Source organism: Aphidius gifuensis, linkage group LG1 (genome assembly GCF_014905175.1).
Source record: "Aphidius gifuensis isolate YNYX2018 linkage group LG1, ASM1490517v1, whole genome shotgun sequence".
Taxonomy (NCBI): Eukaryota; Metazoa; Arthropoda; class Insecta; order Hymenoptera; family Braconidae; genus Aphidius; species Aphidius gifuensis.
The window spans coordinates 10,183,332-10,202,550 of NC_057788.1; the positions used below are offsets into that span (position 1 = coordinate 10,183,332).

A 19,219-nucleotide genomic window follows, 5' to 3' on the forward strand; every position below is an offset into this window, starting at 1 on the left:
TTATAAAAAAGAAAGAATTAATTTTTTTTTATAAATATATTTTTTTGAAATTTACTATTTTAAATTTTTGTTGTGTTAAGTTTCTTTTTTTTTTTTTGAAAATTAAATTATTATTAGTGAGTAGTTATCTTTATGAAAGGGATGTTGATATTTTTTTTTTTTTTTAGGGGGGTTAGGAGGGGTTGCTTACTCACATCCTCTTTTTTTTTTTATCTTGTGACTAATTGCTGATGATTAATTCGATTGGTTGTGTCTCCGTTCTTCGTTACGTGTCGAAATTCAATATTTCAACGGTTTGCTTATCTGAATTGGTGACGAGTTTTTATTTTTTTGTTTATGATTTTGGTTTATTCGATCGGATGTTTGGTCATTTGTTTATTCTACCGATTCTTGTTACCTCTTTTTTCGTTTATTGAAATATATTATTTGGGTTTTAGAGTTTTATTTTATTACTCTTTTTATTTTGTATTTCTATATTTCTAGACATAACTTCTCGTGACATAAAAAATTTTATTACTTCTCTTTTTATATATTATATTTTTCTATCTTCTTTTTTCTCTTTCTGTGTTATATTTTTCATCTCTTTAAACGTTCAATTTTTACTTCGTTATTTTTGTTTTTATATTTTTAAGTCCACGTACTATTCTGAATAGCATAGGTACGTTTGCGCGTCGGGTTACCTACTTGGGCCCGCGACTTGTTGCCTTCTACGCGTTATACGTATATATAAATCGCGGAATATATAGGTATATTGATTTTATTATTATTATTTTTTTTTTTTTGAATATATATATTTTTTGTTAAATTTGCGTATTTTACTTTATTGTTCATTTTTGTTTTATTATTTTTTTTTTATTAGAGAGAAATTAGTTTTATTTTTATTTAATAATTTTATGAAGACTGTAATTTTATTTTATCAAAAAGACTGTGATTCTATATATATTTTTATTTTATCACCACGCGTTATCCCTAAAAAATCAAGCCAAAAAACGGACGAGCCCCCATGTAATAAATTTGGAAATTAACGTGGAATAACGATAATAATTTTTCACAATTTACCTTCTTTTGATTTTGAAGTTTTAGTTTTGCCCTGCACAATTAAGTAACAATAAGCGGGATTAAAACCAAGGGATAATTTTGAGGTGATAGGAATATAAAGAATAATGGTTTAGACGTTAAATAAAAACTGAGACACAATTTTTGATTTTAATTCGTAAATTATATGGAGTATATTCAAAAGACATTATAAATCTTGGCGAGTACAATATGATTATATTTTAGTTACGAATTTGACCAAGACTACCTTTTTAAGAAATTCCCGATGAATTTACGTTAATAAAATAGATTAAGTACTTGATAATTTTTGACAATTATAATTACGGCACTTGAATAATAAATTTGGTAATTACTTACATTTGTATGAAGAAAAAATGTACTACAATTGGATTGAATTTTATTTGACCAAAACGTGGAAAGCGGACTCTGACTGTGCGACCAGGACTCCATTTGTTTTTCTGGAGGACTTTATGCTCGACTAACTGCTTCCTGGGCGTTTTGTTGGTGATTCAACCGCTGCTGTTCGACTCTGCGGTGGCTGATTTTATTGGATTAATAAATCAACCAACATTATATTAGTATTATTTTTGAGTATTGTTCGGAGTATTTAGGTAGTCGTTGGTTGGTCGTATTACTTAAGATTAGTTTTCGATTATATTTTATAAAAAACAATACATAGATAAAATAGTTTGTATTTTTCTTGATGCAATGGAATATATTTATTTTGCAACTTATTGTTGTAGTAATGTTAAAATGTATTTCAAACTAGATTCATAAAATTGGTTACGTTCAGAATTTTATAATTTTTTTGTTGGTATGCATGTAATAAATGGTGTAGTTCACACTGAGATTAATGACGGGCCTTATTTTGGTTGTTGAGGTCTGTTCATTACGGTTAGATGGCGCGTATACATACGCGTTACACACACACGCATACAAATGTTAAATTTATATATATTTGGAATAGCTGGACACCACTATACTCAATCGTACAACTCTCTATTTGGAATTTTCTTCCTATAGATATAAGTGTACGTTATAGATTATAAAAAAAAATAATGGTGATTTACATCCCCTCTAATAATAGCGTTAATAAATTTTTCTTTTATTTGTTCGATTACAGAAGAATTCATCTGGTGATTACAAAAATTGTCTCATAGAGCTCATCAGCTTGAACCCTAGAAATTATTATTATTGGATAACAATATTTTTCGTAATATGCTTATTTCTCGAGAAGCTAAGCAGATTAACAATTAAATTTTTTAATAATGTCACTAAAACCGATAAGGTGAATGTCTCTGTTGTGGAACGCTTAACAAACTGATCTCGTGTTTTATTCGTTTTTAAAAATTCCTATCAGTAAATTTCCAATTTTTTTTTTCCCTCAGCTACTATAGAATGTAATTAACATATGTTAATTTTTTTTTCATTAAATAATAATTGAAAACACATAAATTAATTTTTTTTTAATAATTCATTTATGTCCCTGTTGTGGAACGCCAAATTTTCACTTGTCCCAAATGTTGACATCTCAAAGACCCAGTTATGGACAGGCAAAAGTAAAATAGTATTAGTATCAAATATTTTTTATGCATACCAATGCATACAAAGAAAATTGAAAACAACTGAATATTTTAGGTAAAACACATAATTATTGACACCTGGACAAGGCTGAATTTGTGTCCCAGTTATTAGACTATTCATTAATAAATATTAATATATATTTAAAAAAAAAATTAATTATTTAAATGAATAAAGCATACTTTTATTTATAATATAAAACTAATTAAATAATTTTTTTCCACTTGCATATTGAAACATTTAACTCAATAACGTTGTACTCGCTCTACCTATGACACTAAGAATTGCCACAAAATTCCACAAAATTATGCTTGGAAGCGAGCACCAATTTTTATAAAAATAATTAAAATATTTATAATAATAAAATGTTATTGATTTTGACTCTGAGTGTTGAAGAATTAATTAAATTATCGATAATGAATATTGCAAAAACGATTTGTTGAGTAGAGAATAAGTTATTTATTTTTTTACATGGAAAAAAAGAGAAATGACGAACAATAGGTACAGTGTCCACAACAGGGACATTCACCTTATCTGATATTATTTTATTTATTTCTAGTTTTGTAAATGAAACAAAAATTAATAAATATTAATTTTGTAATTTAACAAAATGATTACAGACTTATTTTAATGTACATTTATTAATGAATATTTTAGAATTAATTTTAAAAATTTACACAATCATTTACTTGTATGGGAATTAGTCCAAAAACATCATGAACTTATCGAAAATATTTTTTCTATGATATCCCAGATATAGAAGTCATTGATATTATAAAAAAAAAAGATAGCAAATTTTTAAATAAAATTAAAATATTTTATTAATTACTACTAAACTTGATTTTATTGTAAGCTATCACAAGGTCAAAGTTCTTAAAACTAACATAAGTTCAATGTACATGTATTATTTAATTAAAACATAATGATTCGTTGATAATTGATAAATAATTAATTCAAATATTATGTAATAATTAAGTTAAATACTATTAATATTGATTGTTATTATTTTTTTAATTAACAAACCTACTTGAGACAATTTATTGATAATTTTATCTCCATAAAGCTAGTAGATTATAAAATGAAATTTATAAATCTGGTGCAGTACATCATTAACTATTTCGAGTTTTATGTGTTGTGTAATATTTGTTAAATAATAAAAAAATTGTGTATATAGAAATAAGTTGAAATGAAAATATTATTTAATATTTTAGTGTTATTTTTTTTAATAATTGAGATTGATAATATTGTGTTGGATATAGAATCCTTGGAGTATTTCCATTAAATGCAAAAAGTCATTTTAAAATGTTTGAGAGATTAATGAAAGGTCTCGTTGAACGTGGACATCAAGTAGATGTTATTAGCAGTTTACCACTTGATACACCAATAAAAAATTATACAGATATTGTATTAGATCCAAAAAGTTCTGAACATATATTGATGAATTTATTTATGATCTTCTTCTTGTGTATAATAGTATGATTCAGTTTGAAATGATTGCAACTATGGTTGGAAACGACGTTTGTGATGGTATTTTAAAAAATTCTAAAGTTCGAGATATCATTAATAATCCCCGAAAAAATCCACCGTATGATTTAATCATCATGGAAGTATGTATATATAAATTATCCATTAAAATTTAAGGTTTTTAATTTAGTTGGGTTTGTTTATAGTTGTTTGCTAGTAATTGTTTTATGGCATTTGGAAATAAATTAAATATACCAGTAATTGCAGCAAGCTCATCATTTTGGCCATGGTCATCAGCCATGATTGGAAATCCTGATAATTTAGCTATAACAAAAAATATTTTTTTACATACAATACTCAAATAAAACACATCAAAATTAAAAAAAAAAAAAATCATAATTATCACAATCAATAAACTTCTTTAAATCAACTTGTTTATAAATTATTTACTTGCAAAATAATTGTAAATAAAAATATATTAGAGACTATTACAGTTACAAGTAATATAATAATTAATTGTTCAAAGCAACAAGAGCCTTTGCAACTTTACTTGACTCAATAATAATTAAATTTAAAGAAATAAGATCCTACCTTTTCAGCTGATGTTATTCTATCCAGTCGTTGGAGTGAATCCCGAGCAGTCCATATTGTACCAGCAGGGCATCAGCAGCAGCAGATTAAATGCCATTTACTTTTACCACATCTTTAGGAGAACAATAACTTAATTCTCTGTTTATCAATTAATTAAAATTTGTTTTAAATAACTCAATAATACCAAAAAATATTGATGAAAAAATTTGAATAATAATTCAATCTATCATAATTAATTGAGTGTCCGGATGCAATAACATGCTGAGCGCTTGGAGATCCATAATGCACTCAGTATGTAACTGCATCCGGACCGTTAATTGCTTAATAATAAGCTGTGTTTATATTTAAATTAATTTTTAATTTTATCAAACTATTGATCATTATTAAAAATATATATGGGTCGCTGAACAACATCTTAAACCTATAGCTGGTAGCGTACTGCATTATGGTAAAATATTTTCTATAGAGTTCTGTAGCGACTACAATTTTTGTTATGCCGAAGGCTAGCAACACAAACTCACCAAAGAAACGCTGATCCCTATTCTACCATAATTCAAAAAATCGTTGCACTTTGCAACTTGAATTGAATTTAAATATATTTTGATGACACTAGGGACAGTGGGAATGATGTGTGGATTGTCAGAGCGTATCAGGGGCAGTGCGCTTTTAGAAATTCACACATTATTTCCACTGTTCTTAGTGTCATTTAATTTACACCGATAACTTAATGAAGATGTAATCGAAAACAGCAATACTGACTGTATAATACTCAAAGTCAACAACTAGTAAACCATACTCTCATTTTTAAGGCACAGTTTCTTACCCTCCATCCATGCTTCACGGTATCTCGAATTATCATCAACAAATGTCGAACCAATTTTACAGTATAAAATTCTAAAAGTACCAGATTAAAATATTGATCGTCCAATAGGCTAGTACCTTCACGGACATCATCAGTATCATCAGTATTAACAACAATATTACGATCAAGATCATCAACAAAATCAAAAGTTACCGTGGTGGAAATATTTCTCCGGCTCTTCAATACTTTTTCTATAACTATTCTCCACCGTTTCTCCACTTTTCTCACCTTCTTTTAAAATGACTTTTGTATTATCCATAGCTATTATTTAAAATATATTTCTTGTATTTTATTTTAATTTTGTGATTTATATCTCTTTTTATTTCTCCATCAACTATTAAAGTGATTCAGGTAGACAATTTTTATGTGTAGATAGACAGAAAAAATTCATATGCAATGATAAAAATAAAATGTTTGCTTACAATTCAATAATATATTTTATGGACATACCAAGTTTTTTAGTAGTTTATATAATTATATATATACGTATAATTAAATATATACTTACTATTCACAGGTATAATTACTGTTTGTATACACTCAAATTGCTGAATGTTGTTTGAACAATAAAAGTAGATTATATTGTTATCCAAGAATTATCAGTAATAAACCTTGGATAACGATATTATCTATTGGGAAACGCACTGTGGGCGTGGCTAATCGCTGTAAGCAGTTGGCAAAAAAAGAAACTAATGACTTCCAGTCAAGTATATCCCATTAGCATAGAATTTTATTGTTTATTAAAAAAATGTTATTAACTATTGAGCATATACTTTCATGGGCACGAAAAACGAATTCCTCACGAAATTTCCTTGAAGAAAATCGTATTATATATGCGGAACATATTACGAGTATTGGTCTAAAAATTGATTCAAGTGATGAGTATCATGTGTTTGCCACTTGATATATTATCAAAATGTGATTTTACTTTGACAGGTTGTTGTTTGTCTAACCTCAAAAATGCATAGAAACTCAGATCTCTATTTCTCCTGGAATAACTGTTGCACCCAGAAACGTAAAGTCTTGTTTTTTTTTTTTTTTTAATCAGTTTTGGTGAAAATTTTGTACCAGACATTTCAAACTATTTGTAAAAATATTATTTGTTTAATAATTTAGCATATATACTGTGTATACCACATACGAATGACTGGAAGAGGTAGTTTCCAGAAATTTACCACCAGACGTCGTGGTGAATTGTGCGTTTCCCAATACTTTTATTTTCTTTCGGCCAATATCATTTACAAATTTCTAATTGTGGTAACCATCACGTTATTTGCCATAATTTTAGATCTTTTTCATTTATGATCACACAATATGAAAATTTATAAAACATTATAATTTGACAGTATGTTTAGTAACACCGCACACTTGATGTAAATTTAGTTCAGTAGCAAAAAGACCTATCAATATTATTATACCCATTATTATATTAATATTCGTCTGTTTTATTAGACATGAATGGATATGCCACAATACACAAGTGATGGCCCTACAGTGCTTACATATTACTATAAATTTATCAGCAAGTCAACCACTAGAATCATCAGTTGGCATTATTAAATTTTTATTCAAAACAAACAAAAGTAAACAACATCGTACAAGTGAACAGGTCGTTACATATCATGCTCTGAAAATTAAGTTATAAATTAGTTATTAAGGTTGTTTCCAAATCTCATGATCGGGCCACGTTTTGGGTTCACAGGGTGCCTTTTTATCTATGTTAAAAAAAATATTATAGTGCTCTTTCATGCCTGAAATCTTTTCACTTCACTGATGCGTCGTAAGTAGTGTGAGTGTTGCCGGCTTATATTTAAAAGCACTAATGACCCTGAATTAGTTCCCTAAAATTATCTCAATGGATTTTTCTGTTGTTTTAATAAATAATCAATGTTATATATTTAAAAAATAATTTTAAATATATACACATTGGATCTCTAGTGGAAATATTTCTCAGCCTTGACCACCAAACAGACAAAATCCATCAGAAACGTCAATTCAGAAATTAATCAACACGATAGTTAATACTCCGCAAAGCCAGTGACCTCCGTGCTATAGTAACGACTCCTAATATTATTTTAAACATTCCTTACATACTGAAAATCCGCTGGTAATGAAAAAAAATAGTTAATGAAAATTTAAATAAACTATTTCTATTTCTGTTTGAAAATAAAATAAAATATTTGTTTAGTAAAAAATTAATTATATTTATTATACTCTATTCGGTAACAATGTTATATAATTTTTTTTTTTTTTTTCTGTACTCGTTTGAAATTCACAAATAATTAGCGAGTCATATTTTTTTTTGTTCATAAATATATTGTATGAATCATTGAATTTATATGACGTAATCTTCCATGTCACTACCACACAGTAATATTTTATTTATCATTATGCCTTAAAAATATAGAAAAAGTAGGGATATACACACACACAGATAAATTGTCTATCTTTTTTAGATTAATTTTGTTTGTGTCGTTTTAAAAGGGAAACCGACCGATTGACGTCACAAAATACATGTCGGTGGGTTTTTTTTTCTCGGTATCACGCGGTATTGCTTCTCCCATCTTATAAAAATTGTCTATCGACGTCAGTCAGTAGAACGGTAGAGGTGCAGAGCAGTCATTCAAACATCAGGGCCATCAGTGCTCATGAGTCATTATTTTATCATAAACTATATCGGCTGCGACTAGAAACAGACAAAACTAAAAAACAGTTAAACAAGCCAACAAGTGTTTACAGCAGCTGACTTCATTTAAACTCACAAAAGTTTTTGTTTTTAATTATTAATTGGTGAAATTTAATTAATTATACAACAATGAACGGATACGGATACGGTCAAGTAAGATTTTTAATAATAAAAATATTTATTCCTTTATTTTTAAGTTAGAAATAAATTTAATTAAGTCATGTATTTGAAAGTATTATTTATTAAGAATATATGGTTCAGTTGAGTCAATAATAATTCAAGATGGTCGTAATATATTTCTCCAAGCAACATTGACAGCCAGGTGACAAACTAGAAAATCCTATGGCCTTTTGTAACATTACTCCGCATAGTCAGCCACCTCTGTGCCAGTATCGACTTTTTATATTATTTTTAAATATTTCTTACATTTACATCGTTACTATTTGTGATTTATAAAAAAAATAGAATTTGATAAAAGTGTTAATTTCTCTTTTAGTCTTCAAAAAAAAAAATTAAAATAAATTAAATTAGTTTTAGTTATTAATTTTTTTTTTTTTTAATTTTCTGTTACAGGGACCACAAGGACCACCACAAGGACAAAATCCATCAGGCATGCCATATCCATACGGCAATGAATCAACACCATATCCAAATCAACCAGGGGTATATCCAGGTCAACCAACACCGTATCCAAATAATTCAGCTCCGTATCCAAATCATCAGGTAGCTCCATATCCAAATCATCAAACAACTCCATATCCTGGTCAGCAGTCAACTCCATATCCAAGTCATCAAACAGCTCCGTATCCAGGTCAACCACCACAAACACAATCAACTCCATATGCAAATTATCCATGTGCATATCCACAACAAGCAACTTCATATCCTGGTCAAGCAATGTCACAACCACCTCAACAAGCATATCCACCTCAGGCATCTCACCAGGAATATTACGGCGGTGTTCCAAATCCAATGGCACAAACACCACCATTCCATCCACCGTATGCTCAACAATCAACAACTTGTCAAGCTAGTACATTTACAACAACCACACAAAATGTTATTAGATTAACACCAACTGTTGTACATGATCCAAATTTCAATGCTTCTAAAGATGCTGAAGTTTTACGTAAAGCAATGAAAGGATTTGGAACAGACGAAAAAGCAATTATATCAATATTGAGTAATCGCAATAACCAACATAGACAACATATTGCAGAAAGTTTTAAAACACTTTATGGAAAAGATTTAATAAAAGATCTTAAATCTGAGATATCTGGTAAATTTGAGGATTTAATTGTTGCAATGATGACACCAATTGTTGATTATTATGTCAAAGAAATCCATGACAGCATTTCGGGAATTGGTACAAATGAAGATGTACTTATCACCATTCTTTGCACATTGAAGAACCAGGATATCCATCAAATATGTTCAAATTATAAAAACAAATATGGCAAATCATTGGAGAGTGATATACGTGGTGATACATCAGGCCATTTTGAGAGATTAATGGTATCATTGTGTAATGGTCAACGTGATGAGAGTGGACATACTGATATAAATGCTGCAAGATCTGATGCAACAAGACTTTACAGTGCTGGAGTTGGTTGCTTGGGAACAGATGAGTCTGAATTCAACTCTATTCTTGCTCAACGAAATGTACACCAGTTGAGATTAGTTTTCCAAGAATACTCTAAACTATCTGGCCATGATATATCAACTGCAATTGATCGTGAATTTTCTGGGCATATTAGAAAAGCCCTTCTTACAATTGGTAAGTTTTTGAAAAAAAATTTTTTTTTAATATTTTTTACTGTTATTGATAATTCAAACATTTGCTGTTGCTTATCTCTATATGAGTCATGCTCAACTCTGCTTTTATTTTATAATATAAATGTTATCTTTGTTTTGTCATTAACAAAAATATGATGTTATTATATTATCACTGTTATTATTATTTTTAAATTGAGTGATTAATAATTTAATTTTAAATCTGATGATAATAATAATATTTTTTCTTTATGATTTCAGTGGAATGTGTCCAAAATAGTGATTTGTATTTCGCTGAGCAATTAAACAAGTCTATGTCTGGAATAGGAACAGAAGACCAGAAATTAATTTTCATCTGTATTACACGTTCTGAAGTTGACATGGGAGATATTAAAAAAGCCTTTCATCAAAAATATGGAAAAACTCTTGAAAAACGCATATCAGTGAGTAGCAATTTATTAATTGTAAAAAAAAAATCATCTTTCACACCACGACCAGTAATAATGTTATTAATTTTTTCTTTATTTGTTTGATTACAGGAGGATACATCTGGTCATTACTCAAAATGTCTTATCGAGCTCATTAGCTAAACACTTGAAATCATCAAATATATATTCACTAAAATCTATATGTAAAATTATCTTATTAATTTTTAATTTTCCAAATAAAATAAAAACACATAAATAATAAATTTGAAGTCTATAACAAATATATGTTCAAGAAAATTGATGTTGTTCAAAACTAATCTTCCTGCTGATAGATGATCAATACTTTTCTTAAATAAACATATTTTTGTATGACCAAAAATAAATGTTTGAAGTTACATGTTTTATTCATTTATCAGTATTGTTTACCTGAATTTCTTCTCCAATCTTTTTAATTTATAATTGTGCATTTAAACTCACAGAAGTATTCACTTTTGATTGCAAATTGGTGGAGCTTAATTGATTATACATCATCATTACTGACCTACAGTCAAGTAAGATTTTTAACAATAAAAATATCTATACTTCTAATTTCTTCTATGTGTTATAAAGAAAATTTATATATTTGAAAATTATTATAAAATTTAATCATATAGATATTTATTTTTCTTTCGATATTTTTAATGTTTAAAAATTAATTTTAAATCAAATGGTATACTTTTATTGACAAAATTCATCAGGCATGCCATATCCAGAAAAGTTTTTTTTATTCGATAAAAATCATATTTGTTTTGAATCTGTTTTTACTAACGATTGTAAAAAAAAAAAAATACAAAAAAAAAAGTTTTTTTTTTATTTATTTACCTATCAACAAAATCTGCGAGTGATAAAAAATAACAGTTTACTCAAATTCGAATAGAATATTTTTTATTTTTGTTTAAGATTGAAAAAAAATTTTTATTTAATGGAGAGTCGATTATATTTGATATACTCTTTTCGGTCACTATGTTACATGATTTAAAAATTGTCTCAAAGAGCTTGAACCCTAGAAATTATAAAACATCTTCACTGAAATCAATATGTAGAAATATTTTATTCGTTTTTAATTTTGTGAATGAAATAAAATAAAATTAATAAATATGAGTTTTTTAATTCAAAAAAAAATGTTAGATAAAATTGATGTTGTCTAAACCAAATAATTCTGTGTGTACAAGGAATATGTAAACAAAAAAATTATATTATTATTTATATATTATATACTTAAAGCTACATCTTAATTTTTTATCGACACAGTAAAAATTGTCAGTCTGAAATTTACTGTACATGTACGGGGAGAACTTGTCCAAGTACATGTACACTAACTCGTTTTCTTGTACATAGTACAATAAAATCATTTATGAGACTAAGGACAGTGGGAATAACGTGTGAATTTCCAAAGCGTAGTAGAGGTAGTGCGTACTTGGAAATTCACACATTATTCTTACTGTCTTTAGTGTGAAAAACCCTCAAATAATACGTGAATTATCTTTGATTTATAACCAATATTTTTTTTTAAAGCACAGTTTTTGCCCTCCATCTATGTTTCACGGTATCTGAAATTATCATCAACAAATGTCGAAATAATTTTACATTATAAATTCAGAAGTACCAGATTAAAATATTGATAGTCCAATACGCTAGTACCTTTACGGACAACATCAGTATCATCAGTATTAACAACAATATTACGATCAAGATCATCAATGAAATCGAAAGTTACTCTGGTGGAAATATTTCTCCGACTTTTTCATACTTTTTCGATAACTTTTCTCCGTCGTTTCTCCACTATTCTCACCTTCTCTTTAAAAGACCCAGAAGTTTATTCTATTACCCATAATACTATTATTTAAAATATATTTTTTGTATTTTATTTTAGTTTTGTAATTTATATCTCTTTTTGTTTCTTTATCAACCATAAAAGTAATTCAAGTAGACAACTTTTGTGTGTAGATAGACAGGAAAAATTCATAATAATAATAATAATTCATAATAATAATAATAATTCATAATAATAATTACTCATGATAACAATAAAATGCTCGCTTATATTTTAAGCAAAACATTCAATATAGTTTTACTGCATAGATTCATTTTGCATAATAAAAAAAGATAATATTGTTATCCAAGAATTATCAGTAGTAACTCTTGGATAACAATATTATCTCCTTTCATTTCTTTTGGAAAATATCATTACAAATTTACAATTGTGGTAGCAATCACCTTATTTGCCATAATTTTAAATTATTTTCATTTATGATTCAACAATATGACAATTCATAAAGCATGATCATTCAAGAGTGTGCTTGCTAATACAGCACATTTGATCTCATTTCAGCTCAGAAGCAAAAAGGCCTATAGTAACATTGATAGGTCTATGTACTTAGGCTTTTATATAGAAACAATAATATTCGTTATTTATTATTTATTCAACCCGAACAGGTGTGTGTGGCGTGAGAAAATACACAAGTGATGGCCCTACAGTGTTTACATACTTGCATAAATTTAGAAAGCCAGCTTTTTTTTTTTTTGATACGAAATTACTCTACGTGGCGGTCCAAAACCTATAAAATATATACTTAAAAACCCTGGAATTTCCGCGATAGATTTTTTTTTTTGTTCACATGTTTTCAATTTTATTTTAAAAACGAAACTAAATGCCCGTTTGAGTAGTCGTGTTTATTATGATATTAAATTTAATTATTTAAAAATGATATAGTTGTTGAAAAAATTATATGTGAATTAGCAAAAAAAAATATATGGGGTTGAACGGAAAACAACCATAGATGCAAAAATAAATCAATTTAAATATCAATAATTTGCAAAAGCATCAGTTATAAATAATATTGAATTTTATTAATTTATTGTTTAAATAATATTTAAGTTTTAACAAATGATTAAAATATTGTTATTAAAAAATGATTTATTTTATTTTCAAAGCTATTTTTAATATTATACAGATAACAAAAAAATAAAAAATAACCGATAAGGTGTTTAGTTCAAAGTCGAAATAGAAAGCCCGGGGCTAATGATAAGTCAAAATGCGTCAGAGCATATAGAAAACGTTATCGCATTAAATAAAAAAATTTTTAAAAAAATATGATAAACAAATAACACTTATGACAATTTCAAAACTATTTTCCATACATATTGATAATATGAATATTTTTATGAAATTCCATATACCCAATTCATATATATTCTATATATTTTACATTTATATATTATTTAAATATTTTTATATATATTTTTTTTATATTTATATATATTTTGTATATTTTTGATATATTTTTTATTTATACATTTAAACTTATAAATTTTTTTTTTTAACTTAATTTTTTTTTTTTTTTGATTTTTATAAATAAAAACAAGTGTAAAATTAACAAAAACATATAATAATGAATTAATTTTATAAATAAAAAACAAAAGATTATAAAAATTTTTAAAAATTGACGCAGTAAAATGAATAATTAAAAAGTTTGTTTATTTGGAGCTAGCAACGGTGTCACTTTCTATCCATTATAAACAAATGAAATACTTAAAGTGTCAAATATACTATAAAATATATATAGAATATATGCTATGGAAAATCTACGTCCAAATCCATACATATTCTATATATATTCCATATATATTTTATACATATTTTTTCCACTTGGGTTATCGCATTAAATAAAAAAATTTTTAAAAAAATATGATAAACAAATAACACTTATGACAATTTCAAAACTATTTTACGTGTCGATATTGATAATGGATGAATCATTCGTTTTGAAAATATTCCACCCATATACCCAATGACTATTATATTTTTTACAATATATAATAATATTCAAACCAACAAAAACATTGACATGAATTTTTTTTTTTTTTTAATTAATTAATTTTTTCCTCTTCTTGATTATTTATATAAAAAAATTAATCCTCGATTTAGATTTTAATTATTTTGTTTATAAGTAAATGAACATATGACTTATTTGTTGTTTGTTGAACAAATATTATCTATAAATAAACAACATTGTAAAATTAACAATAAGCTATTAATAATAACAAATTTTTTATTATTTTAAATTAACAAAAAAATTATATATTTATAATTTTTAATAAGTTGACTAAGCAGTTTTATCAAACGTAAAATAGTGTGTGTTAGCCAACTATGCCAATCACGAATAAAAAGCGACACTTGAAATCAGTCAACGGACGATTGTCCTTTTTATAATAAAAATAATATTCATAATATAATAATATATTAGAATGTAATTATGATATATAAATGATATACTAAATCTTTGGTGGAAATATTTCGAAGCCTTTCCTTCGCTTTTTTTCTCTTTTTTGCTACATTTTTTCACAGTTGACCACGATTTATCTAGCATTTTCAAAAGTAAATGACCCTCGAGTAATGAGTGACCCTCGTGAAAAGAATATGGCATTTTATAAAATTTATATGACATATATTTATAGTCTCAACAATTGCAACGAGTATAACCATTGATCAAAAAATTTTATACTCAAACTTCATTAGACGCAACAAAACACTTACATCAAGCTCTTATTATAACGAGCAAAATCAGCTTCATCAAAAAATTTGAATCAGTCCGATTAATTCAAAGTGCATATACAAAGACAACCTGGTGCATATCGATCACAAAGAAATTCATACTTTGGTGTTCATTAAATCATTGTTTTTAAAAAAACGACGAAGTCGATGAAAATTGAAGACATATACTTGAGTCTTCAAGGTAATAGTACAAAATTTAGTTTTGAGTCTAAGTAAAAATATTAATTAATGAAAAATCAATTATATTTGATACATTTTTTTCGGTAACAATGTTATATAATTTTTTTTTCTATCGTCAGTTGTTATTAATAATCACAGATAATTACATAGTCATATTATTTTTGTGTATATATTGTATGAATCATCGAGATTATATATGACCTAAAACTTCTACGTCATTACCTCACGGTGATATTTTCTTGATCATTATTGTTTTCCTATCTTCTAGAAATTTTATTGTTTGTGTCGTTAAGAAAAATAAGGAAACGGACCGATTGACGTCACAAATGAATGTGGTGGTGGTTTTTTTTTCTTGGTATCACTCAGTATATTCTCTCCCACTGTCTTAATTTGTAATGTTGCGTTTCGTTTGTCCACGTTGTCGGTAACACAGTAAAAGCGTACAAGTGGAGAACAGCCAATCGACCACGAGGACCATCAGTGCTCATTACTCACGAGACTGTGACTTGGAATAGTCAAAATTAAAAAATCCTTGAACAAGTTAACAAGTGTTTATAGCTTGCTTCATTTAAACTCACAAAAGTTTTTACTCTTAGTTATAAATTGGTAAAATTTAATTAATTGTACATCAATATGAACGGATACGGATATATAATTCAAGTAAGATTTTAAAAAATGAACTAATCTATTCTTTTAATTTTACATGATTTCTTTTTGTAAAAGAAAAAAATTATATATTTAAAAATAAATATAGAATTTAACGAGTGATTTTTATTCCTCTTAATATATTTTTAATGTTTTAAAAAATGATTTTGAATAAATTTAATTATTTTTACTCATTAATTTTTTTTTAATTATTTGAATACAGTGTCCACAAGGGCCATCAGGCATGCCGTATCCAAATCAGCCAGGAGTGTATCCACATTTAACAGTACCATATCCCGCTCAACCAACACCGTATCCACATAATTTAAATCCGTATCTAAGTCATCAGGCAGCTTCATATCCAAGTCATCAGACGGCTCCATATCCAAGCTATCAGACAACTTCCTATCCAAGTCATCAGACAGCTCCATATCCAAGTCAAACACTACAAGCTCAATCAAGTTATCCAGGGGCATATCCACAACAAGCAACCTCATATCCTGGTCAAGCAATGTCACAACCACTTCAGCAAACATCAATCAGATATCAACAAGCATATCAACCTCAGGCATCTTACCAAGAACATTTTAGTGCTAGTGCAAATCCAATGGCACAACCACCACCATTCAATCCAATGTATACAGTACAGCCAACAGCACCACCAGCATGTTCACAATCAAACGGTGAATACAATTATGCTCCACCAACAAATTATCATACTTCTTGTCAAGCTGCTCCATTAACAACAAACACACAAATTGTTCTTAAATTAACACCAACTGTTTTACATAATCCAAATTTCAATGCTTGTCATGATGCTGAGGTTTTACGAAAAGCAATGAAAGGCTTTGGAACAGATGAAGAAGCTATTATATCAATATTGAGTAATCGCAATAACCAACACAGACAACATATTGCAAATAGTTTTAAAGCACTATATGGAAAAGATTTAATAAAAGATCTTAAATCTGAGCTGAGTGGTAGATTTGAGGATTTGATTGTTGCAATGATGACACCAATTATTGATTATTATGTCAAAGAAATTCATGACAGCATGTCGGGAATTGGTACAGATGAAGATGTACTTATCACCATTCTTTGCACATTGAGAAATCAGGACATCCATCAAATATGTGCAAGATATAAAAACAAATATGGGAAATCGTTGGAGAGTGATATACGTGGTGATACATCAGGATACTTTGAGAGACTATTGGTATCATTGTCTACTGGTCAACGTGATGAAAGTGTACATACTGATTTAAATTCTGCAAGATTTGATGCAACAAGACTTTACAATGCTGGAGTTGGTCGCTTGGGAACAGATGAGTCCGAATTCAACTCTATTCTTGCTCAACGAAATGTACACCAATTGAGATTAATTTTTCATGAATACTCTAAACTCTGTGGCCATGATATATCAACTGCAATTGATCGCGAATTTTCTGGGCATATTAAAAAAGCCCTCCTTACGATTGGTAAGATTTTATAAACTATTACATCATTTTTTTTTTTATCTATGAGTAATTCTGAACACGTTTTTTACATTTATTTTTTTTTAAGTTATTATACTTGTTTTGTCATTGACAAAATTATGATAACAGAATTATCATTTTTACTGTGTTCATTATTTTAAAATTAAATTTCGATGATAATTACAAAATTTTTCTTCATCATTTCAGTAAAATGTGTCAAAAATAGTGCTTTGTATTTTGCTGAACAATTAAACAAGTCTATGTCTGGAATAGGAACAAACGACCAGAAACTAATTTTCATCTGTGTTACACGTTCTGAAGTTGACATGGGAGATATTAAAATAGCCTTTCATCAAAAATATGGAAAAACTCTTGAAAAACGCATATCAGTAAGTTGCAATTTATTGATAAAAAAATATATCGTGATTTACATCACTACCAGCAATAATGTTATTAATTTTTCTTTATTTGTTTGATTTCAGGAGGATACATCTGGTGATTACAAAAAATGTCTCATACAGCTCATCAGCCTGAACCCTAGAAATTATTAAATATATGTATTCACTGAAATTAATATGTGATATTACTCTATTCATTTTTAATTTTGGAAATGATATGCAAATAAATAAATAATCATTTTGTAATCAAAATATATGTTTCATTAAATTGATGTTGTCTGAAACGAATAATTCTATTAAATGTAGTCTGCGTACAAGGAAAAGTCTTTTCACAATCGAATAACTATTTGAATACTTGCTTTTAGAAATTTCTGCATTGCAAATTATATTTTACACGAAATACTTTTCGATAGAAGAACCCACGTGTAGAAACAAAAATTTTATCCTTTGTAGTATCATTGTTTAAATTCTTCCAATCTACAACTAATCAATAGAAAAATTTTCAAAGTTGAGTAACAAGTCAATGTCAAAGTAAAAGAAGGTTGAATGTAAATAGAATTTCCCACTATATTATTTTTGATTTTTTGATTTCATATTAAAGCTAGAATAATTATCTATCTTGTTGATTTTTTTCGGAATTTTCGTAGGTTGTTTCTTTTAGATAATTGATGTCAAAGTTGACAACTTTAACACGTAGGTATAGGGACTGAACACATATTTTCTCCTGTAGCTCAAAAAGTTTCTATACGATTTTCCTTAATTTACTATCAGCTTGTAGTTTATGATAATACGGATTTTTTAAGCCATCAACGATCAATTTTGTCTGTTGATTTTAAGAGATATTCAATTATTAGAATCAAATTTTTTTTTTATTAGCTGTCATTCTCTCTCTTTTATTCGTTGTGCTGTCTCATGTTTCTTGGCTATGGTAGTATGTGTGTGTCTATCCAGATAGACTACATACACACATACTACCAAGAGCCTGTCAGTATAGTGAATATATTTTGGACAGATGGGCACTGAAAATATTTTTTATAACCATATGTAGATGCGCACCCTCTCGGGCCCAAACTTCGTCCACCGATGCGATTTACATTGAACCTTAATAGAAAAAAATTAGAAAATAAAAATTTTATTTTAATTTTTTTTGTTTACCTATTAACGGTGATAAAGGAAAGAGTTTATGGGAAATTCAAATATAAATTATTTATATTTTTGTTTGAAATTTAAATGAAATATTTATTTAATGAAGAATCAATGATAATTATTTTTGTTTTCCTCAGTAACAATGTAATAGAAGTATTTTTGTAATATACGGTTCTGTTCAGGTTTTTTGCAACCTACTCACGGACTAATATAATAGAAATTTTTTCAGTCATATTATTTCTATTCTTCTATTTCACTACCACACAGTAATATTTTATTTATCATTATTGTTAACCTGTCTTTGAGAAATTATTTCTAGTTGTGTCATCAGAAAAGAAGG

The 19,219-nt window shown here is 27.4% G+C and overlaps 2 protein-coding genes across 2 annotated transcripts; both read left to right on the forward strand.

Moving 5' to 3' along the window:
- Positions 1-8,115: 8,115 nt before the first annotated feature.
- Positions 8,116-11,576, forward strand: LOC122847752 (annexin B9-like). Its single transcript, XM_044145606.1, has 4 exons — positions 8,116-8,393; positions 8,814-10,017; positions 10,275-10,456; positions 10,553-11,576. The coding sequence occupies exons 1-4, from the start codon at positions 8,370-8,372 to the stop codon at positions 10,601-10,603; spliced, it is 1,461 nt and encodes a 486-aa protein (XP_044001541.1). The 5' UTR covers positions 8,116-8,369; the 3' UTR covers positions 10,604-11,576.
- A 4,272-nt stretch (positions 11,577-15,848) lies between these two features.
- LOC122848245 (annexin B9-like) lies at positions 15,849-17,886 on the forward strand. The gene is made up of 4 exons (XM_044146227.1): positions 15,849-15,875; positions 16,084-17,338; positions 17,543-17,724; positions 17,818-17,886. Exons 1-4 carry the CDS (start codon positions 15,849-15,851, stop codon positions 17,884-17,886), a joined length of 1,533 nt encoding a protein of 510 aa, XP_044002162.1.
- The last annotated feature ends 1,333 nt before the right edge of the window (positions 17,887-19,219 follow it).